General features: G+C 51.6%; 1 protein-coding gene across 10 annotated transcripts; it reads right to left on the bottom strand.

Annotated features, from left to right (window-relative positions):
- Window positions 1-189: 189 nt before the first annotated feature.
- Window positions 190-17,188, bottom strand: ENDOU (endonuclease, poly(U) specific). Of its 10 annotated transcripts, none has more exons than XM_036865029.1 (10): window positions 17,050-17,188; window positions 12,033-12,155; window positions 9,445-9,516; window positions 8,787-8,921; window positions 8,137-8,308; window positions 7,555-7,754; window positions 4,886-5,050; window positions 4,116-4,222; window positions 3,329-3,388; window positions 190-2,615 (listed from the first exon to the last, which is right to left on the bottom strand). In XM_036865029.1, the coding sequence occupies exons 1-10, from the start codon at window positions 17,102-17,104 to the stop codon at window positions 2,277-2,279; spliced, it is 1,428 nt and encodes a 475-aa protein (XP_036720924.1). In that variant the 5' UTR covers window positions 17,105-17,188; the 3' UTR covers window positions 190-2,276. The 10 variants fall into 10 exon arrangements, with proteins under 10 accessions (XP_036720924.1, XP_036720927.1, XP_036720926.1 ...); XM_036865030.1 differs by having other exon boundaries at window positions 192-2,615; window positions 4,886-4,999; XM_036865035.1 differs by having other exon boundaries at window positions 1,532-2,615; window positions 3,246-3,388; window positions 4,886-4,999.
- Between the last annotated feature and the right edge of the window lie 6,828 nt (window positions 17,189-24,016).

Raw genomic sequence — 24,016 nt, forward strand, 5'->3', positions numbered from 1 at the left:
GTAGGGAGTCCCCAGAGAAAGAGAACCAGGCATGGCTTTCTTGACAGAAGAGAAGCCACTTGGGGCCTAAGCCATTCTGTAATCTAAGCCTGGCCACCGTGCTTTCCCTTGAACAGGTCTGAGTATTTAATGACCTTAAGGGAACAAAAGAATGCAGAAACAAAGGACTGTTATCAGGCAAGAGAAGTAACAATAGCAAAGATCAGGAAAAAAAAAAAAAAAAAGATAGCAAAGATCAGTGGTAAAAACTCCCGGTTCTGTTTCAGTGGTAAAGATTAGCCTGAAGAGCTCAACCACCAGATCAGCTGGAAACTGAGGGACGATGTTGTTGACCTTTTCTGACCCTCATGACTTCAGTCAGCTAAGGCTCGGACTCTGTCACACAGCCCAAGCCCCTCCATGAATATGCACGGACGCTTAGCTTAACGCTTCCCCAGTTTTGCTGTTTGGGGTGACACTGCTTTGGGAAAGATCCCCAGTATTCTCCTGACTGGCTGCAAGTGATAAATCCTTCTTCCTTCCAATCTTTGGCTTGGTTGTCTTTTGGCTCGACACCCACCAAAAGGGGAACCCCGTTTTGGGGTAACAGTTTTTTCTTGATAGCCAGACACAATGTACCAGTAAAAGAAAGTGCTGTAAATAGGCCTTTAATAATGGGGTGGTGAGGTGTGAGGGGAGGGAAAGCATTCTGTAGTCCTCTGTAGGTCTGTCCTTCAGGCAGCCTACGCCTCGTACTGTGAACTTCACAAGTGTTTCTCCCCGCTTGTGTGGAGAGGATGGCTAGAAGGGGACTGGAGTTGGGTAATTCTCTTCTCCTACGTGGAAGGCCAGAGTTGGGTCTCTCCCTTCCTGTCAGTTAGGCTCTGACGATACCCCAGCAGCTTAGGCTCTGGCTAACTAGCTTCCCTTCAGGGCAGACTTTGTTAAGAAGGACAGAATGCTCTGGAGTATTTCAAAATGGTTTCTTTTCTCACACCTGTGCTGGAAGGCTGAGGGCTCCTGGAGGTAAATTTCACAACATTGTGCAGGCACCCTGTGACTGGGCCCCCTGGAGTTTTTAACTCTCAGAGTCAACTGTACTGAACCTCCAGCAATTATCAATTACAGTTCAGGTTTTTCTACCCCAGCACTGGTTTCTGTGTCTTCCTACATTCACCTGTCTTTCCAGTCTTGAGGGCAGCAGTTTGCCTGTGTTCTCCCCTGTCTTACAGATCCAAGAAGAATTGTTGGTTTTTCACCCTGTTCAGTTTTTACTTGTTAGGATGGAATGGTGACTTCCAGGTTCCTTATATGTGGAACCAGAAGCGGGAAGGGCTCTCCTTCCACCCTTCACGTTACAAGTCCACCAGGTGAATTCTCCACCCATCTTAGCTAGAGAGACTAGGTGAGTCAGGAACTTTACCAAGATACCACATCCTCCAGGTCATCCCAAAGAGCCACTAAAGCCAGAAGCATCACTCCCAGCTCTGCTGCACGGAAAAGGCTGGGAGACAGACAGTTGAGGGGGGGCCATATGCAAAGAAGAGACACATTTCAAGCTTTCTTAAATGACTTGAGACTCAAGACTCTAAAGCATAGTTCAAGCCTTGCCCTGTGGGACAGCATCTGGTTCCCAATGTGATTAGGGGAGAAAGGCATAATTGAGTTGGAATAGGGAGCCCCAGTCTCCCTGTCTTCCATCCTAAGAGCTTATGCAAATTATGGCTGCTGAATTAGACTTAAAATAATTATGTTAGTGACACCAAGCTATAGGTTCCTTTCTTCTTCTGATGCAAAATCTTCCTCCTATGAGGGAAACTCTTTTACAAACTATTTGGAATCAAAATACAGCTCTGTAACTGCACTAAATATCCACAATTAGGAAGTTTCTTGTTGCAGTTACCTAGCTGACTACAAAAAATCAGGCCTGGAGAAGTCCACTGCCGCTCCGGCCTACTCACTGCATCAGCCGTTACCCTCTCGCAGACCCTGTTCTGAGAGGCTCTAACCCTAGAAAAGACCAAATACCCACCCTTGATCTCCATAGCCTGATTTCTTTGAGGCCCCAGTATGGGGGTGATTACAGTTTGCAGAGCTGTGTACAATAACAGCCATTAGGGTAACCTTGAATTTCTATCAGCCATTCTTCCTAAGAACAATTGAAAACATCTTCACCGTAAGAATGTCATCAGGTTTGCCTTCTCACCAACCCCCCTTCCCTTTGCATTAAAAGGAAACATGAGGCCTGGAGACCTCAAGGACTTATTCACGGTTCCACCTCCCAGCAGGGCAAAGAGCTATTGAGGGTCCCCACTTTCTTTTTCCAAAATACTGGAGGACAAAGATTTGACTGTTTCTCTAATTTGTATCTTTTCTCTCTTTCTCATATGGGCGTTTCTGGATTGGGGAGTCCCTCCCAGTCTCCTCCATTCCCTCCCCCTCCAGCGCAGAGCAAATAGAATCTCAGTCCGACTAGAGCTCTCACTGCCCTCATGCCCCTTTCTAGCTCGAAGCTCTATTGGGTAGAAGACACCACGTAGGCTGTGGCGATGTACTTCTTGCCATTTCCGTAGGTTGACTTGTCCCAGGTATAGGTCTGGATGGCCAAGGGATGTCCACTCAGGCTTAACTGGCACCTGTGGGGAAAGATCAGCAAATCATAGGGACCTGCTTCACTCCACCTCCGTCCCCAAGCTGGAAGGATCAAGTTCAGCCCACGCAGAAGGGTTCCACCCTGTCTTAGCCTCTGAGGGAGCTGCCACAGCTTGCTTCAGCCTCTGCCTCTGGCTCCCCACGTGCAAGAGGGCCCTTTCAAAATCTGTCTTATTTTCTGTCTTCTTAGAGAATACTGCTCCTCATCTTTCCTACAGGAATATTCTCAAATCCAATTCCAGAGCTGAAACCCCCAGAAATGAAATGTCTGCTTAGGGTTTCAGAAGTGGTTGGACCCAGAGCCCTCAAATGTTAGAGAAGATGAGGGCCAGTGGTTTCTAACTGTACCCTCTGGGGCTCCAGGGTTCCCCCAAACAGCCTCAGGGGCCAAATAGAGAGGCTTGCAGCCCCAGGGCAGCTCCATTTCTAGCTGTTCTGTGTATTAAGCTCCTGCGTGCGATTGCACTTGGAGGAGGGAGGGGATGTGGTTCTGCCGCTGGGATGAAGGTTGGCAGCGACACGACTGATCCGATCAACAGCTTCACGTTCCAAGACAGAAAACCGAGGCCCAGAACAGTGACTTGTCCAAGCCCCCCTGAGCCACCAGGACTTACACTTTGCCTGGCCTGACGATGAAGCACAGGGAATAAAGTGCAAACTCAAACTCGGGGCTGCTGCCGATGAAAGTTGAACTCACTTCCTTGTAGTAGCCGTCCCAGCTGAACTGCAAGGCCAGCACATGGGGGTGAGAATCCCACTGCGGAGAGAAGGGCGGCAAAGGGGGTCTGGTGAGTGCCACAGTGCAGAGTCGCACAGAGGGTTGGCTAGGATTTGTCGAGGGCCCGTGGGGGCCTGTGTGAGCTTTCTGGGGAGACTGGATTCTTTAAATCGACAGAGGGTGCAGTCTGCCCTGCTAGGATGTCTGAGTCCTGCTCAAACCCTCTCTCTGGAGCCGCCAGCTCGCATCTCCCAGGAAGGCCACAGTCGGCACCCACGTGCCCGATGCCAGGGGAGCAGGGACATAACCGTTCCCTGTGGCCCTCACACGCGGAAGAGAAGGACAGTTTATTGCCGCCAAATTATTTCCAGGATCAGGGCAGCAAAGGTTTCCTTTTTTTATAAAAATGTAAGAAGTTTAACTCAGACTAGCCAGACTGAAGCTTCAGCTGACACCACATTCTAAGGAAATTCAGATCTTTGGTTTTCCCCTCTAAGGATTCTCCCCTGCCCACACTCTCCCATCCAGAGAGGATGCCCTCTGCCGCCTGCCCCCTGCAGCTCGGGAGCCTTCACTGTTTGGAAGCGTCCTGGCTGGCTAAACCCTCTTTCCAGCAAATAGGGAAGTCCTATTCACGATCCCCGTTAGGCTGCCAAGAGGGTCAGGGTGGGAGACAAGTCTGCCTGTTTGGAATTCAGAACGAGGACGGGACGTCTGGGTACTGACCAGGCTTTTCCAGCCCACGGGGTCAGCACTCAGTACTCACACGCCCGTCACAGATGTGACTGTAATAGTCCACGAGGCCCTCCTTCTCCTGCATGTAGAATTGGATCCAGTTATGGAAGCCAGTGACCTTGCCTTTTTTGATTTCACCTGTAATAAACAGATCAAGGTGGGTGATCTGGGCCTCCCCTCCGACCTCTTTCCCCACTCCTGTGCCAAGACTGTACCCCTTCTCCAGTCTCTGATTCCTAGAATGTCCACCCCAACTTCCCGGAGTCCCTCACGTCCCTAACTCTCACCTCAGAAAGCTCCACCCACCCACCCCCCCCCCCCAACACACACACACACCTCCCATTTCAGCTGAAGCCCTTGGGAGAGTTCCTTCTCCCTGCTGACCCAGGGCCAATCTGAGATACTCCTCTAGCCATTTCCCTAGGAGCAAGCCAGACTGGGTGGGAGCTTTACGGGGTGGGGCAGTGCAGAAAAAGATCATGGCCTCCTTAGGAAGCAACTGACCAAGGCCTGGAAGCAGAGGACCATTGAGAGGTAGACAGGCCTCAAACACATCTCCCTTCTTATGTGTGCACCTAGGGAGCCCCGGTATCTGGGCTTCTTTCTCCCTCCGATACTCCAGAAGAAACTGGTCCTCCAAAATGGCCCCTCAGTCCCCTCCCTCTTGGCCGGGGAGTAGACGTGCCCTGCCCTGCGAGCTGGCTTGACTGCTGATTCATCAGTGCTGGTGCTGCCCTGCGCCTGAGGGAAGCATCTCTCTTCATTCCTCCAACTCTTTCTTCCCAAGCAGAGTAATCCCACCTGAGAAGACATGTTCAAAGCCACCTGAGTCCCTCTCTTCTTTGCCTCTTGCATACAGCCCAAACCACATGTTTTTCAAGTCGTTGACGAACTCCTGTTCTGTGCTGTAGCGGTCTGGGGAGAGGAACACAGAGGACTGAGGAGAGGGGAAGGCAGAGCCAGGTCCTAGAAAGCAAGGAAGGGCCACCTGCTCCAGCGTGACAAGAGACAGGTGGGTTCAGCCAACAAATGTAGTCAGTTGTTCACTCAGCAGTTATCTATGCCATAGATTCTATGGGGCACCTGTTTTGTGCCAGGCCCAGATCTAAAGGCTGAGGATTCATCAGGGAATCACAAGGACAAGATTCCTGTCTTTATAGTTTATATTCCAGTGGAGGAGACAGATAATAAACAAATAAACAATAAACAGTATGATTTCAGATAAGTGCTGTGAAGAAAATAAAGCAGATTATCCCATGATGCCTGGAGGTGGGGTTCGGGTAGGAGCTTTTCTAGAAAGGCCTCTCTCAGAAGGTAGCACTGATCAGAGACCTGAAGGGTAAGGAGGCAGCCGTGCAAAGACCTGGGGGAAAGAGCCTTCCACGTAGAAGGAACAGCAAGTGCAAAGGCTCCAGGACACCTTGAGTTTGGTGTTTAAAGAGCTGAGGGCCCATGCAAAGAAGGCTGGAGCTCAGTCAAACCTTAATAATAACAAAAATAGTTCAGATTTACTGAGTGTGTTCTGTGTGCCTGGCACTGTTTGAGTGCCTTCAGTCCTCACGTTGATTCTTCACGTCAGGTTGGTACCAGGCGTTCCTGGTGGAGGAGATGGAGGTTGGGAGTGGTGAGGTAAAGAGAAGAATCAAATATAACCTCTGGGCTTTGGGCCTGAGCAACTGGATGAATTATGGGGTCATTTATGAGATGGGGAAGATGAGGAAGGAGCAGGTCTGGAGGAAGAGGTGGGAACCATGAGTTCCCTTTACACTAAGTTCTGAGTAGATGCCAGTTAGACAGGCAGGGGAATGTCAGAGCTGGGGATCTGAATTAGGGAGCTATCAACTGTCAATGGTTCACTGCCCAGAATTGTGTGTAGAGGACACAAAAGAGATACCAGGCATGTTCCCTCCTTTCAAGGATTTAAAACACAGTTGGGGGACTTCCATGGTGGTCCAGTGGTTAAGAATCCGCCTTCCAATGCAGGGGATGGGGGGTTCGATCCCCGGTCAGGGAACCAAGATCCCACATGCCAAGGGGCAACTACTGAGCCCACACGCCACAACTAGAGAGAAGCCCGCGCACCTCAACGAAGGGCCCGCATGCCGCAACTAAGACCCCACGCAGCCAAAAATAAAAATAAAATACAATAAATAAATATTTTTTAAAAACCACACAGTTGGAAAACAAGACTAAGAACACACGATATAACAGAGAACACCTTCACAATCTGAATGGCTACAACTTACCGGTGCCAGGCTTTCCACTGAGTGCTTTACATGCATGAATCCCCCAAGACCCCATTGCAGAGACAAGGTTCAGATGGGGTCTGAGGGTCAAACGGCCCGGGATCACATGCGTCATTAGCAAGTGAAACCAAGTCTCTCTGGCCCAAGGCTATTTTAGGACACACTCCAAACCCTTGACCTCTGAAGAGACTCTGAAAGCCAGCTGTGAGCTGCAGCAAGTGCAGCTTCAAAAATGAGGTGGCATGTGAGCTAGAACTTTAAGGATAAGTGGGATTTGGACAGGGAGAGAGATGAAGACCGGGTGGGTAGTGGAACAGCCTGGACTAGGTAGGGCTCAGTCTCCACCTCCAAGATCCTCTCATGCGTTTACTACAAAGAGAACACCAGGGGGCGGTGCAGGATCGCGCCCTCTTCACAGGGCTTGCTTGTGTGTCACCGGCTTTACCTAAACACAGTGTTACTAACTCTTAACGGGGCCACCGGAGGATGGAATGCAACGGCTCCGAGCAGAGGCGATCCCACGGCCAGCAAGGGATGACCGGGACGGAACCACCCCCAGGCAAGGCCCAGCTGCCCGGAGTTCAGGAAAGGAATCTGGAGGACACTAACAAACACACCGCATGCCAAGAAGTCCTGCGGCGCAAACCTTTTTTGGTCTGATTCACATGTATTTGTATCTGGAGTCTCTCCAACCAGAACCCTTCCCGGTGTAACGTGCCCCTCTGAACCTTTGTTGATTTTCTGTTGCTGTTTCCCCAGCAAAACTGTGGAATGGGCCGGCCTCCTTCCTGGACTTAGTGCCCGATGAGCGAGCAGGGGCAGGGACCCTACGTGCCTGCAAAGTGGTGCTGAGTCTGGGATCAACTCAGGTGGCAGAGGAGTGCCCTGGGGGGTGGGGGGGAGCGGGATGACGGCCTGCGGAGAACCCAGAGACTGAAGCAGCAAGTGGGGGGTAAACCAGGCGGCTAAGATTAGGTCAAAAGATGGGTTGACTTCGAAGCCGGACAGAGGATTTTTCAGCTCCTGCTTGGGTCTGTGGTCTCTTCTGGGCTCCTCTCTGTCCCCTCCCAGAGGTACCCTGGCCTCCACCTAGTCCCCACCTGCTCTCTTAACCTGCCCACCGTGGAGCCCCCAGGGGTGCCTGGCCCGCTGCGGGCACAACGCGTCCTCAGCAGGGCCTCCCTCTCTCTCGGGGCCTGGGGGAGGCCTCACGGCCTCACTCACTCTGCTGGTGGAGGAAGCCGTAGAGTTCCTTCATGACGGCTGTCTTCATGGCCTCTCTGAGGAAGGTGTCCTGCTCAGCCAGCTGCTGGGCTGTGAAGTGCTCCCCGTGGCCCGTGGCCCGCTGGTAGTTGTTGAGGAGGTTGATGAAGGCGGCGTAGGTCGGCTTGGAGAAGAGCTTCTCATTGACATACGTGAAGAGCCTGGGGGAGGTAGAGGGAGGCCCAGTGAGAGGCCTGCACGCGGAGCAGAAACCCCTCCAGAACTTCCAGCTGCAGGGGCAGGCCTGAGAGGGTTGGGTTCAGAGGCAGAGTGGGGACCTCACATACTCTTGGGGACAACGCATGAGGTCCCTCTTTTCTGCCACTTCATCTCTTGGAAGGTCAGTTGTATTCTCAGCCCAGCCAGTCCCAGAAACCCTCCCCAGTGGATCCCCACATGTCCTCAGATGGCTTTATCTGTCTCTGGAGACCTGTTTTTTCCCTCTCCCTTTGGTCCTGCCTGCCTCGAAGAGAAAAGAGCTGAGGCACCAAAGAGAGCAAAGCTGGGGGAGAGACTGCAGGAAGAGGCTCGAAGGGAACTCACGGCTCTGGGCAGCGGTCTACTTGGTCGCTGGTCTCCGAGGGCGAGATGCAGTTTTGGCTATTGAGAACAATGTCTGCCTTCTGGGCTTTGTTGGTGTCTGCCCTATAGATCTTCTCAGAGGTGCTCTGCAGTTCCTCCTTGGTTATGGCATCGCTGATGTGGGAGAAGCCCTCTGGGAGGAATTGGGGGAGGGATATTTCAGAGCCCGAGGGAGGCCAGGGGGCAAGCAGCTGTCTGTGTGCATCCCCTCCTGGGCACCTTCCAGAAGCCAGCAGCGGGGGAGAGGGGCTCTAGTCAGGCGCCCTAGTGATTGCAGGGCAGGGGCCTAGGGGCCTAAAGGATCCTTAAGCTCGGCACATGGCCTTGCCCACAGAATGTCCGCGAAATACCCACACTGCCCCCTGCCCCTAGGAAGTTTCTCACACTTTGGCATGCATCGAAATTGTCTGGAGGGCTTGTGAAAACAGATTGGTGGGCCCCACCCCCAGAGTTTCTGATTCGATGGGTCCGGGGTGGGCCCTAGAGTCTCCATTTCTAATAAATTCCCAGGTGATGCTCATGGTGCTGGTCCAGGGACCACACCGGGAGAACTATTGCTCTAGAGAGTTCCTCTGCCTCTGGGGCTATGCTAAAGGGAGCAGGAGACTGACCATGGCCACACAGGCTCTCGAAATCCTCGCAGCAGTTTCCAAACTCTGGGCAGCGGGCGTTGCAGTGGCATAGGTGGTGCTTGTCGAAGGCTTCCAGGCAGCGGCCCTGGCAGGAGTTGGGTGCCGCGTACAAGTCTGAGAGGACAGAGGGGAGGTGTGTCCTGGGCTGACCTCTAGGGGTCGCTCCTCGCAGCGGCCAGGCCGTGCCCACTCCATGAACCCCTCCCCCCGCCCCCCCCAGCCTTGCTTTCCTGATGCTTCCTATTAAAGAACTCCAGGGAAGGAAAACAAACAAGCCTAATTGGTGCACACCCTTCACAGTCAGGAAGTCCTTTCTGGTGCCGAACTCTACTTGCTGGCCTGTTGTTTTTATAATCTTCCCTCTCTAAAAATAAAATCTCTTCCCCTTCCCTCTCCCTCTCAGCAGGCCTCGGACTCTTTCCTGCCGACCCCCCAGGTCACTGAGGCCCTGGGGCTTCCTCCCTCCCAGACCCCAAGAGTCCAGCAAGCCCCTCTCACCACCTCCAGGTGCTGGATTTGGGGTCCCATCTGGCTTCGGCCTGGGCCTGTGGCCGCACACATGGCCGCCCCCTCCTTGTCATCCTCCCATGTCCCTCATCTTTATCCCGACGGGCCCCCTCTGGGGAGGCAGCCTCACCGCTAGCCGGGGCCCCCTCCGTCTCTTCTTCCAGCTCCAGGAATGGCTCTGGCTCTCTGGGGTCCTCATCAGCTGTAGGTCAGAGAAGTCAAGTCACCAAACATCCCCAAAGGGCCCCTCCCCTGTAGCACTGATTCTCAGTCCTCCCAGCTTCGGGGACAAACATGTGCAGTGGAAGAAAATCCGAAACAGGGGCGAGGGTACATTGAACAAGTACCAGGTGAAGGAGGAGAAAATCTGAAAATGTAAGACAGGGGGATTGGAAACTGTTCACAGAAGTGAAAGAACATCCCCAGGCGACAGCCTTCCTCACCGTTTACCCTTCTGGTACCCAGTGTGCTCATCTGTAGAAAGGGGAGGTGGTGGGCAGGAGGTGGTCTCTTCTGGGCTGAAAACTCTGAGGTTGGGATGACTTTTATTTAATGTAAACTGATAGATGGATAGGCTTGAACTCTCCAAATGACAAGACCCTCACTTAGGAACATCCCTTATCTCTAATAACTCCCAGAGTCAAGGGTGAACTCCTCCCAGGCCTCATGGAATAAGAACTGTTTCCTGAGATACCAAATTCCCTCTTTCTTCACAATTACACTTGACAATGGCCACAAAGGCTGCATTTGGGAATTAGGCGCATTCAGAAAAGCACATTCCTATTGCTGGCCCATTCCCTTGCCTGCAAGCTGAGTGACTGCAACCTTGGCTCTGGGCAGAGAAGGGTGGAGCGGGGCTGGGGAGGAAGAGGAGGGAATGAATGTTGCTGGGGACTCTGAGCTCCTCTCTCATCACAGAGTGGAATAAATTCTACCCCTACACCACCACCCCCCGAACCCAACACTATTACAAAGTGCTTCAGAGTCTGTCAGCGCGGTCACCAGATAGTATCGTGTTCTTACCATCAGAACCGTGGGGCAGGTTATTCATTCAGTCAACAAACATCTCCTGATCATTTGCTTTCTGCCAGGCTGTGTTTTAAGTGCTGACAATCCACAGGGTTCTTAACTCAGCCACCGTTTATGCTAAATAGACCTTTGTGAGCTTATCTAGAGTCTCAACCATCATTTATAATATTTTTTCCATGGGAAAAGGATTCTGAGTTGCACATCAGAGACAGTGATGAAATAGCTGCTAGGCTGAGTATCGTCTCTATCTTGAAATGCCAGCCTGATTGTCCAAGGTGCACAGGCCTCCGTGTGTCTGCCACGTGGGGCACAGGGCAGCAGAAGAGGGGTCGGCACGTAGAAAACAAACTTATGGTTACCAAGCGGGAAGGGGAGAAGGGATAAATTGGAAGATTGGGATTGACCTATACAACTACTATATATAAAATAGATAACTATCAATAATAAGAACCTCCTGTATAGCACAGGGAACTCTACTCAATACTCTGTAATGACCTATAGGGGGATAGAATCTAAAAAAGAGTGGATGTATGTATATGTATAACTGATTCACTTTACTGTACAGCAGAAACTAACACAACATTGTAAATCAGCTATACTCCAATAAAAATTAATTTAAAAAAAAAGAAGGGGGGTTGGCTCTGATTCTGGCACTGAGCTCTGGGCCTGGGTTTTCCTGCCTGGGTCTGATGAGCAGAACTGCTAGTATGTGTGGTGTTTTTTGTGTAAATTGAATCAGCGTTCCTTTGGGTGGAAGCAGCTCTGAGGGCACATTGCTGGGCCAGCAGAAACCACTTTTGGGCAAATTAGGAAAAGGTACTCCTTTCTCAGCAGACACGGCTCTTCACCAAGACACATGGCTTAGCGAGAAGCATACAAATTCAACTCTGGTCCAACTCACCTTCTCAACCAGGGGCCCTTGTGCAGTGCACAACCTGCACAACCATATGCAGTGGTCTTGCTGGTGGTTACCTACCATGGGGCACATGGTTTGACAGTGAACTTAGCAAGGCTTCATGTCACAAAGCAGAAGACCATTTATCTGGGAGTCTAAAATATTGGAAGTATCCAAACAAGAGAATTATTTAAAATGAGTTTTTCAAATTTAAAACTGTGTAGTTGGAGTAGCAGAAGAACAACTGGCTTTTGTGGGTGATGCATGTCCCATTTAACCTCTGGCCTGGGAATGACGGGTCAGAGACGTGCAACACGCGATAGGAAGAGTATGAATTGTGACAGTTACTGATGCCATGCGGTCTTCCTGGTGGCATGCAAGTTGGGAAAGTTCACTACCATTTCTTTACGTTTGCAAATGGTAATTGGTAATGTAACACATGCTAAAATGCTATTTTCATCCTTTTGCTTTTTTTTGGAATTACTTAAATTTTCCAGATATTATTAATCCTGGTAGTTCAGACAGATATTCCAGGTAAATGACATCTACTTTATTTGAAGTCGGGGTCTCATGTTGGAGACATCCTAGAATACCCAGGACGAGTTGTGGCCAAAGCCCTGACCCCTGCTCTGCTCGTCAGGGTCCTTGTTTGGGCCCTTTGAGCCCAGCCATCAGTCTGGAACCCTGCTCTGGACGGCTGGATGCCCTGGCCAGCAGCCCCTCAGGCAGGCTAGATATGGTCATGGCCTGGCCTGCCGTGCCTCCTAGACCCTTCATCCCACAAGGAACCTCACCTGTACACAGGCGCTCATAGTCTTCACAGCAGTCCCCGTGCCAGGGACACCGACGGTCACACTGACAAGCAGCATCCCGGTCAAATTTCTCATGACAGCGAGATGCGCATGACTCCGTTTGGCCTATGGGCAGTAAAGGTCACAAACTTAGCTCTACGGGGATCCTACTCTCCTCATCGAGGCACCCTCTGCAGGAGGGTTCACAGACATGGGCAGGGGCCCCACCTGGCGGGGAAGGTCATTGATAGCTGCCAGGGAGAGGTACGTGCACAGCCTCCCATACACAGCATAAGCCTCGTCCCCACCACCCGCCACCCGCCACCCACTGACTAATAATATAGACCAGGATCACAACGTCAGGTGCCACTTGCGGCTAGACCTGTAACACAAACGAGTCAAGAAGCAGGGAGGCAGTAGAAAGAGGTGGGGACGGTGACAAACTTGGGAACGATGCCCTGCCTGAAACTGGCAGCCACTAGCAGCTCCAGCCAATTGTTGCCATGTTGAGATGCAGGCTCCGTGTTGCCAGAGCCTCCAGTTTTTCAAAAGAAGCCTTCATTTTTATGTGAAAGTTTCCAATTTTAAAAAATTCGGACAGACCGAAGAAAGAGGTCTGTGGGCTGGGCATAGCCCAGAGGGCACCATTCAGCTGTCACATAGAGGATGGTGAGTCACCTTCGCTCCAATGATCCCACCTGCCTTCTCCCCTCTGACTTCTGCCTCTCATCCTGTCCCTTTTATGTCTTCTGCTTCTTTGTTCTTCCCTCCCCTTCGTTTGGTCTCCTCTGCACCCTCTTCCCCCCTGTGTCACGTCTTTCTGTCTCTTCTAGTTTGGATTAGTTTAGCTCAGGGTGGGGAATGAGGTGGGTGTGGGTGAGAATTGGACTTTGGAATAAGATCTGTTACGTAACCACAGACCACATCCCTTACCCCAGCCAAATGGCTTGCAGAAGGCAGTTTTCGGTCACAAGGGGCACAAGACAAGAAATTTTGAAAGAAACGGTACAAACCCACCAGCACTCCTAAAAAAACAAGCTCGCCACAGCAAAGACAGCGGAGGGGGTGAGCCAGGGCGACAGCTGGCTGGGTACTCTTTCCTTTCACTCTGGGCTTTAAGGGTGATAACAGAGCCTTTGTTTCCATTTGAGGTTCCTGAGGTTTGGATTTAGCGGGTACTGGGTTTAGGGTCAGGCTGTGGGTTACGGAGAATGTCAAGATCAGAGTCAAGAGTCACAGTTAACACTGGAATTTGTATGAATGAAGAAACTGAAACCTAACTGGGGCCCGGGTTGGGGTGGATTAGGTTTAGATTAAGAACTAAAGTTAGGGGCTTCCCTGGTGGCGCAGTGGTTGAGAATCTGCCTGCCAATGCAGGGGGACACGGGTTCGAGCCTTGGTCTGGGAAGATCCCACGTGCCGCGGAGCAAATAGGCCTGTGAGCCACTGAGCCTGCGCGTCTGGAGCCTGTGCTCCGCAACAAGAGAGGCCGCGATAGCGAGAGGCCCGCGCACCGCGATGAAGAGTGGCCCCCACTTGCCGCAATTAGAGAAAGCCCTCGCACAGAAATGAAGACCCAACACAGCCATAAATAAATAAACAAATAAAATAAAAAATTAAAAAAAAAAAAAAAAAAGAGCTAAAGTTAGGACTTGGGCTTGAGTTAATTATTGGTAAAATAACAATTTTGGGTTGCTGTTTGGGTAAGGAATGGGAATAGGTTTAAAACTGCAGGGTTGAGGAATATGTCAGGACTAGGAGAGGAGAAATAATCCCGATTTTGCCTTAGATTAGATTTGGGGTTTGGTCCTGGTTGTGATTCCACACAGGTATAGCATCGAAATTTAGCCTGCATTGGGGTGGAGGTGGAGAGATAGAGAGATATGGGTTTAGTCACTGGTTTGGATTCTGGGATTAGGGTTTATACTGCGCTAATGAGGGTGGCACAGCAGAGAGACCAAGAACCCGGACTCTGGCACCAAACTGCTCGAGGCCAGAATTCTCGTTCTTCTGCTTTCTAGCTACGTGATCTTGGGCAAGTTATTTGACCTTCTGTGCCTCAGTTTCCTTCTCTGTAAAAGTGTGATAATAATGGAGCCCATCTCATAGCCTAGTCGTAAGAATTAAATGAGTTCATTTTTGTAAAGCACTTAGGACACTGCATGACACATAGTAGCACCACTTAGATGTCAGATAAATAAACGGTCAGGATTTCATGCCCATCTTCAAGGTGGCAAGTGTCCAGACTGGCTGGAGCACTCTTCCCTGTCTACATACTCAATCTAGCTGACTCCCTCCCTGGGTTTCAGCTGGGCCATCGCTTGGGCTGGGGTGTCAGCGCATTTATGTTGCTGACAGTTTCTAGCTGACCTCTTCGCTATGAGTCTGTGTTCTTTACAACAAAGAGGCGTCGCGTCAAGATTAACCCAGGTCCTGAGGCAACTTCACACTGTGTAAAGGGCTTCCCATGTGGCCAGAAAGGCAGATCCAGTGGATTGTCCCTAAAAGAGACCAGGCCCAAGGCCACTTGTCCCTCCAAGCCCAGGGGAACTCCCCCTGAATCTTAAATGATGCTCCCTGGGAACCCAAATGCAAAGACCTTAAGGAGAAGTTTTCAGCCCAGGAGGAAGGCTGTGTCAGCTGCCTGCTCAGTCAGCCTGGCAGTACACCCAGAGTCCAAAGGGAGAGAATTCAGACAAATCAGGGCAACGTTCTTAATGGGCCAGGTCAGCAGAGTCCAAGGAAGGAATTCACTCCATTCCAGCAGCTGGCACCAGTCGAGAAGGGCTGCAAGTGAATAGTCAGCTCTGTAGTGCTCAAGAGGACACCGCCCCACTGGCCCTGGCTGAGTGGACTTTTTCATCTCTGTGCAAGAACTTTGTCTCCAGTAGGAACCCCAGGCCAGGGGTCCTTCACACTTCCCTGTAAACCTCACCATGTGCTTCAAGAGGACCTTGGGATTTGAGGGGGGAGGGGAGGAGTGGGAGGGACTTCTCCTCATAGGTACCTCCCCGTGCTGTTCTGGGGACACTCAGGTGAATGTCAGAGTGTCACCCTGACTACTCGCTCCAGCGATCCCACCCGGTACCTCCGGTTCATACAAACACTGTGTGCGCCTTGCTCACCAGCCAGGCGCCTGAATCACGGCTCCAGTAATTCTCTGCCCCATCTCTCTGACTCTCTCTTTCTGCCTTACTCCATTTTGGCCTTTCTTCTCCTGGACAGAGGTACCCTCTCCATTCCCCGGGAAGAGATTATCACCACCCCCCATCCCCACACGAAATGCTAAATTTCTCCGTACGCTCCACCACTTCAGTATGCCTCAACGCCAAGTCCCTGACCACACTGCCCACCAAGAAACTTGGTCCCAAACCTGGGTGTCCCCATATGCCAGCCCTCAGCCCCTCTGATGGTTGGGGACTCCTACATCTGTGCTTCTCTGGGGGCCTCAGATGCTGTTTCTATGGACACCTAGCCAACCAAGAAGATTCACTACCAGGACCAGATTCCTGCTTCAATTCACTTGAAACAACCAGGGACCTAAGATTGGCTCCCATGCTATTCATACTCTTGCATCTAAGTTCTGAGATGTTGGGACAGGACAGGCAAGAACCGAGCCTCTTCCTCCCACTTTAGGAAAGAAGGAGGCATCACCCACTGGACCCTCTCTTCCCCATCAATCCCACAGCAGGATCAGACCACCAGCCCCAGGGGCAAGGGCTCCATCTGCCCTTCTGAAACCACCTTGGCCTCTGCCCTCAGGGATGTCCCCCAAGGATCAAATGTCTCCAGTTGCTCTCCTCTCCTGAGACTGGAATGCCTCAACCCCACACCACTCCTTCACAGTAAGCTAGAGGCTCTCACACCCTCCCTCACTCCCTACCAAGAGCTCTGCACCACCCGGGGCCCAGCTCTCTGCCGTGTGTGCTGGAGAGGGGGTACACGATCCCATCCAGCGTGGGAGGCCTGGGAATGGCTTTCCCCTCCAAACGTTTTCCATTTAGGAATCCTGTTAGGGGTCTCCTTATCCACAACCTGACTGGAAATGATTCCAAGAGTAAATTTTATATTTATATAATTATTTTATATAAATAAATACTTGCTATATTAATATAATTAATATGTTCTAAATATACTTATAAATATTATAAATTATTTTACATGTATTTATCTTTATAAGCACAATCATAATCAAAGACCCAGTTTATTGAGATCTCACTCCATGTAGGGTGCTTCTTGTACGTTATCTTATTTCACCCTTATGACAGTCCTATGTAGGAAAAACCTGGGTGGGATTCTTTCTCCTTGGGCAGAGGATTCCCCCCACATCCCTCAGCTCAGCCCCTCCCTTGGCACTATCCCTACTCACCCAGTAACCACTAATTAACACACCAGCGTCCGCATCTGCCAGCTGCTGAACAGGAAAATGTTCCCATCCTTAGCCACAGGTCCTGTCCCTGCATCGCTAGTACCTGGGGGCCAGGACCCTTCTCTGCTTTAGGTCCTCTAACACGGGACAAGACTGATTCCTCTGACCACAAGACCTGCCTCCTGGTCAGGGGCTCTTCCAGTTTCCCCAGAGCCTGCCCTCCTCCTAAGCCTTTACCCAGGGAAAGGTCCCACCCAGACAACTCACCCACCCCCAGGTAGCAGAGGAAGTGACCAAGGGCGACCAGGCCACTCAAACCCAGTCAGCCACAGCCCAGCTTTATGCTATACAGTGGCCCCAGAAAACAAAACCTTGGTGAGATCAAAAGTCAGGTTAGACTAAGGGCTGCTTGGGGCTCATCTTCCAAGTCGTCGAGAAGGGGCTTCCATGACATCGGTCCATCAGCTCTGCAGCTCCCTTCACACAGCCCAATCCACTCCAGAGGCAACGCCTTGCCTCAGACCAGGCCTGGTCTAAGGTGTCCATGGCTTTAGGACAGAGCTGGCTCTCTCTTTTCTCACTACCCTCACACTCTCCCAAGTTCCCCAACTCTCGGCAGGACTCCTGTCATCCCCACCAGTAGTGACTTACCAGCCCAGGCCAGGCGACAGAGCACGGCCACTATCAGGGGAACACAGGCCCGCATGGTGTCCAGTTGGAGGCGAAAAGGGTGGCTGCTGGACTTTCACTGGAGTCGACGTGAATATCACAGCTCCCAAATGAGCCTTGTTGCCCAGGCTGATCCTTTTAAAGACATCAGAACTTGTGGATCTGGTGCCTCCAGATCCTTCCAGGAGGAAGGAGGTGGAGAGTGGGTAGGCCCAACAGCTGTTTGAAGCCAGAGGCGAGGTAACTAAGCAGGCAGGTAATGCCAGATGTTTAGAACAAGTAATGCTAGCTGTTTGTAGCTAGAAAATAGGTCATGTAAGCAGGCACAACAACTTGGGTCTAGTTTGGGGGGTTCTCTGTCCAAGTTAGGAGAACTCATGAGCTCATCTTTGGATGATGCCTTCCAAACATCCACCTACCTGCAAGCCAGGGGCTTGACCTTCCAAAGGCCTCAACTGGCTCCATATTTGAATTCCAGGTGCTCAGCATGAGGAACATAGTAAGATGGTCATTACGTGTTAGACAAACAGGAAGTGCTTAAGCAAGCTTTGGGGTACCAGAAGGAGCGATCTAGGAGGCATAGGTCAGAAACAAGTGCTGTTCTACTACATCAAGCCACACATAGCCACATCACCCTTGAAATGTCACGCAAACGGGCCTATAACTTTTACTGAGTCAGCATCTCAGGTTTTACCTCTTTCAGGTTCTCCCAGGCTCCAGGTTTATGAGGCCTCTTAAAGGCAGCCAAAGGACCATCATTTCTCTCCTCCCTTCATCCCTCTTACACTCCTCTCCCCCAGGGACCCCTCCCCAGAGAGAGACAAGGCTCTCAGGGCTCCCATCTTCCCAGGTCTGGGAGCAGAGATGCAGCAAAGTAGGGCTGCCAAGTTTTCCCTCCTAATAAAGGTAAAATCTTCTAAGTAAAATGCCCTTTCCAGCTTCCCTGGTGGCGCAGTGGTTGAGAATCTGCCTGCCAATGCAGGGGACACGGGTTCGAGCCCTGGTCTGGGAAGATCCCACATGCCACGGAGCAACTAAGCCCGTGAGCCACAGCTACTGAGCCTGCGCGTCTGGAGCCTGTGCTCCGCAACGGGAGAGGCCGCGACAGGGAGAGACTCGCGCAACGCGATGAAGAGTGGCCCCCGCTCGTCGCAACTGGAGAAAGCCCTCGCACAGAAACGAAGACCCAACACAGCCAAAAATAAATAAATAAATAAATAAATAAATTTATATTAAAAAATAAATAAATAAAATGCCCTTTCCAGAAAGAGCACTGCATGGAGATTCTCAGGCCTCTCAAAAAAGAAGTCTCATAGAAAAAGGCAAAACTGATGAACAATTGAGAGCACGCTGCAGTCATTTTTCCTGGGGTGGAGTTGGGGTGAGCACATCCTCCTCAACCAGTGTTCTTTAACAGTGGAACTTTCTTCCTCTCTCCCGTCTTCAGTTTTCCCACCTTTGAAACGATGGGGTTGGAGCTAATGATCCCTTCCAAGTTCTCAGACTTTAATTTTCAGGTCCCCCAGGGTGGGCAGCTGCAAGGTGGGGCCGTCCCCACCTTGCAAGGGACTCACTCCACCAGCACAACGGGGAGTGAGCCTCGCCGTTTTCTCCAGGAAGGAAGCCCGCTTAAAGGGAGTAGGAGCCCTTTGTTTGCATAAGTGTCATTTGCATAACCGGAAAGCGGAGGTTGAGCCACTGCCAGCCAGAATCCTCACCCTCCCTGGACGGGGAGCACGGGGACATATCCTGGACCCCAGGTAGTTTAGGGAATAAAGGAGAGTGTCCCTGGCCGGGCAGGAAGCAATGGTGCCTCCGAGTTTGGGACTGGAAGGTCTGTCCCTTCCAGGGTGGGACCCTGGGTGAGGCCAAACCTATCAGGGTGGGAGTGGGGTCTGGCCAGGGTTGCCCTGATGTCCAGCTGAACCGACTATGGGATGGAGTTTCAAGGGTGGGAGCGCTTCCCTCCATCAGGGGAGTTTTAGGTCAGGAGCAAGGCTGGGAGCTGGGGAGACAGTTGAAACTGACCCCACAGAGCCAGATGGGCCATCTGAGGACCAAAGTGTCCTGGATGGGGTCCTCCAACAACAACCAGAAGGTTGACCTTCACCACGACCACCAGCACTGACTGAACACGTACCATGTGTCACCCACGAAGAGCTTCCTACGTGCTATCCCCTCCACGCTCACTGCAACCCTTTATAGGTACTATTGTTACCCTCATTTTACAGGTGAGGAAACTGAGACACAGAAAGGTTGGGAGATGTGCCTCAAACAACAACCTTCAAAACACATCAACAACCACTTAATTATGTCTGGGTTGCTATGCAAAGTGGCCTGGAATCAGATTCATCGGAATTAAAGGGACCTCCGTGGTCACCTGGTTCCACATCTCACATGATGTTGCAAGGCCCTAAACAACACTAAATCGTCGCTCTGCCTCCATGGGAGGGCCTCTGGTGCTGAGGGATCACGGGGCTGCTCATCCCCCCTTCCCAGATCAGATTCCCAAACCCCAAACCCCGAGACATGCTGACATGGACAAAAGTCGACAGGACAGTAGGAAAAATCCACGTGGCCAATATAGGAGCACACATCCACACATTCACGCAAAGATGCCTCATAAACTTCGATGCGCATAGGTATGTATACAGAGACAGACGCACTGAACTGTATTTCAGACAGCTTTCTTTTCCTGGACAGACAATGCTGTTGCTCCTCTTTCCAAGTTCTCCCCCAGTTAGGTCACCCTGTCAGCTTTCCACCCTTGATGGAAAGCTCTTCTTCCCAAGGAGCCACCGTGGGGGCCAGCCAGCAACGTGGGAATCCCAGGAGGCTGGGTCCCCGAGACCCAGGTGGGGAGAAATTGGCAACAGGTGCTTGTGGATAGTATACCCACAATGAGGACACCAATGGAGGCGGCTCCTCCACATCAGCAAGCGAGGAGAGGCTGCAGCTACGGCCTCTGCCAAGGTTTGGAGGGTGGGGAAGAGGGTGCAGCTGCCTGGGCAAGAGTCCAGGAGGCTGTCAGCTGTCAGTGGTGTGAGGAGTGGGGATTCCAGCAGCAAATATTTACTGGTGTTCACTTTATGGCCGGTGCCATGCTAATACTGGACTGGCAAGTTCAGGCTGGGCTAGAAAACTGTTCTTGGAACCCACTGGTTTCTGGTGGGACAGGGGACAGAGAAGCCCCAGCGTTAGGCCACTGTCTGAAGTAGATCACACTCATCTCTGGGCTTCCAAGGGGGTCAGGGATCTGTGAGGACCAACAGGCTACGGGAGAGGCTGACCCAGGGGGCTACTAAAGGAGACGTATGCCCAGACCAGCCTAGACCACCACCCTTGTCCTCTCTGAAACCAAGGCCAAGTCACTTCTGTGCAGGACCAGAGACTGGAAGGGCCCTGCAGCTGGCCCAGCACAGGTGAGGCCTGGAGTCACTTACCAAGGGGACCCTGGCACCTGAAGATGCTGGATCTCCAGCCTCCATCCCACCGTGACCTGGGAGTGCCCCAGGATGGCAGCCCACATCTGATCACTTGTGAGCCGCGTCAATCTGTACTCTCCTCTTATCGAGTGTGTCTTAGAATGGCTCCATGTGTGGTTTTCTCCCACACTGGTTTGTGTGCTGTGTACCGCAATTGGGTTCCCAAGCTTTTTTTTTTTTTTAAGTTTGTGGGCATCCGTGACATTCAGCATCACACTCACCGCCAACCCTAGGCATGTTAGTCAGACATGCCGCCTGCCCCGTTTATCACAGTGTACTATGATGTACCCAGGTGGTACTTCTGGTTGTGCCGGCCATGCCCCATGCTGGTCCTCTGCCTGAAATGCCCTCCCTGTACTCATCAGCTGTCCATCTCCTACTCATCCTCCAGGCCCAGAGCAAATCCACCCTTCCACAAAGCCTGACTTCCTCCTCCGCTCCTGCCTATGGACTCAGTTCTTGATATTTGTCATGTGTGCCTTTGAAACACATCACAGCCGCCTCTGATAGACAGCGCTGCCAACGAAGTGTCGGTTAACCCCTGCACTGCCGTTTAACTTTTCATCCATACAGGTTGTTTCTTCAGCTGGCCTCTGAAATTGCTTGAGATAGGAACCCTGCCTCCTGGGTCCCCTCTACTGCTTTGTATTGCCCATGCGATGTGTGTTAGATAACTGTCAACTTGTGCCTGGGACCAGCAATGAATCAGTGAATGAGTGAGTGAATGAATAAGCAAACTGAGCCTTTGAGCCTCACTTGTGATAAAGGCCCAAGGGAAGATGACTATCAAAACCGAGAGAACAGATGGCTCCCGCCAGGAGCTCTGGAGGCTCCAGGGTTGGTACTTGGTGGGGGGCGGGGGGTGGCGGGGGGAGTGGGCTTATGGGCAGTGGATGGAAGTGGGTGCAGGGATTCATTTTGTAGTTGTATTTTCATAGCAAACACTATTTTCATTCAGGAGTAATGGAAACTTGGGGGGAGACCCAAAGCCCCAAACCACCTGTTGGCAACACCACCGCCAAGGGGCAGCCAGTGCAGGGATCGGCTAGAACTCAGAATTCCAGCAGCTTCTGAATCCACAATGTAAAGATCACTCAACTTTATCCTGCTTTTTAGGATCCCAAATACCCAGCTGCCTGCACTTTTTGCCAGCTGTGTTAATGTTTGCTTTATACCGCCTGCTAGTGATTGTAAAATAAAACTTCTGTTTCATGTACTCAAAACCCAGTGGCTTTGGAGAGGGTCTGGAGGCACAGATGGGAAAAAGAGAGGTGGCTGAGACAGGCAGACAGTGATAAGGAGGCTCGGAGAGACAGCGGGGGAGTGAGCAAGGGCAAGATCAGGGAAGAGCGCCGGGCGGAGGCGGATCAGGAACGAGGCAGGCGTGAGGCACCTCGCCCACCTCTCACCCCAGGTGTGTGGGCACAGCCGGCTGCTCTGTCCTCACAAAGGTGATGATGACAGGACTGGCAGGGGCAGTTCCCAACCCACGGTCTGGAGATCTACAGTCTGTCAAACTTACCATAATTACTGTGCTGAGGTAGTTGGATGATGGACAACTTCCCCCTTCCTCATGCATCTGAGCATGCGCTCCGTTATGCAAAGCAAAGTGGATGCAAGAGTGAGTTGCTCAGCATCTTACGGGACGATGGACGGAGTGCACCGAAAGCTCGGATTGGGGCCAGCAGAACACCATGCTGAGACCACTGGTTCTAAGCCAGACTGCCTGGGATTGAATCCCAGCTCTGCCAGTCACCTGCTGTTCAACCCTAGGCAAGTTCCCTGACCTCTCTGTGCCTTGGTGTCCCCTGTAACTATAGAGCGAATAAGAATACCTTACAGGGCAGTTGTGGTGACCTGAATGAGTCAAGACTTGCAAAGCCTTAAAACAGTATCAGGCACGTAACAAGATCAGATAAGTGTGTGTTTTAAAAAAAAAATAAAGGCTTCCCTGGTGGCGCAGTGATTGAGAATCTGCCTGCCAATGCAGGGGACACGGGTTCGAGCCCTGGTCTGGGAAGATCCCACATGCCGTGGAGCAACTAGGCCCGTGAGCCACAGTTACTGAGCCTGCGCATCTGGAGCCTGTGCTCCGCAACAAGAGAGGCCGCAATAGTGAGAGGCCCGCGCACCGCGATGAAGAGTGGCCCCCACTTGCCGCAACTGGAGAAAGCCCTCGCACAGAAACGAAGACCCAACACAGCCATAAATAAATAAATTAAAAAAAAAAATTAAGCCACATAAGATCTAATTTACATGGGATGGTTAGGCAAGGCCTCCCTGAAAAAATGACCTTTAAAACAGAGACATGAGGGGCTTCCCTGGTGGCGCAGTGGTTGAGAGTCTGCCTGCCAGTGCAGGGGACACGGGTTCGAGCCCTGGTCTGGGAAGATCCCACATGCCGCAGAGCAGCTAGGCCCGTGAGCCACAATTACTGAGCCTGCGTGTCTGGAGCCTGTGCTCCACAACAAGAGAGACCGCGACAGTGAGAGGCCTGCGCACCGCGATGAGGAGTGGCCCCCACTTGCCACAACTAGAGAAAGCCCTCACACAGAAACGAAGACCCAACACAGCCATAAATAAAATAAAATAAATAAATAAATAAAAATTAAAAAAAAAAAAAAACAGAGACATGAGAAAGTGGCAATCTTTATTTTTCTTTCTTTTCTTTTTTGCCACGCTGCGAGGCTTGTGGGATCTTAGTTCCCTGACCAGGGATCGAACCTGTTCTCCCTGCATTGGAAGTGCAGAGTCCTAACCACTGGACCACCAGGGAATTCCCCCTAAGGTGATTTTTTTAAAAATAATTCCAAAAATAAATTTACATTTCAAAATGTACACTTTGAGTACTTTCAAGTCTTGGGGATGATTCTTTGACGAGTCACATCATGCAGCTCACCTGGTTCAGTTACCGAAGGTAACACCTATTTTCTGGAGTTGCAGCTGTAGCCTGGGGAACTGAGCTTTGCTCTGCGGGAGGCCAAGAGCTTCAGTGGGAACAACTCACAGCTCTGGCCCCCTAGGCCTTGGCTCTGTTTGATGAGATTGCCAACAGTTGCACGGCCCAGAAGACAAGCAACGAGAGGAGGGACAGAGCAGGCTGGCCTCTTCCGTGGGCCACCAGAGTCCAGCCTGGATCTGCGGGCTCCCCTTCCAGCACACAGGCTGCCCCGCAGGGCCCTGCCCCAGTGAAGCCGAGCTGCTGGAGCTGGCCGTCCTCCTCTCCCTCCAACTCTCACCCTGGAAGACTCTGCCGTGTCCCCTAAGTCATACTCTGGACCTTGGCCCTCACTTGATGTCATGAAAATTCCCCTTATGCCACTGCCCGGGGACTCTTCCTTTTCCTGTTCTCCCCCTTAAAGTGACCATTAGAATCCTCCCATATTACATACCTACATAAGAGGGGCCTCCTACAGACAACTGGAATTCGGGTAGGCTGCAGTAGGAGATGTTTAGGGGCAGAG

The sequence above is a fragment of the Balaenoptera musculus genome, chromosome 10 (assembly GCF_009873245.2).
Source record: "Balaenoptera musculus isolate JJ_BM4_2016_0621 chromosome 10, mBalMus1.pri.v3, whole genome shotgun sequence".
Classification (NCBI taxonomy): domain Eukaryota; kingdom Metazoa; phylum Chordata; class Mammalia; order Artiodactyla; family Balaenopteridae; genus Balaenoptera; species Balaenoptera musculus.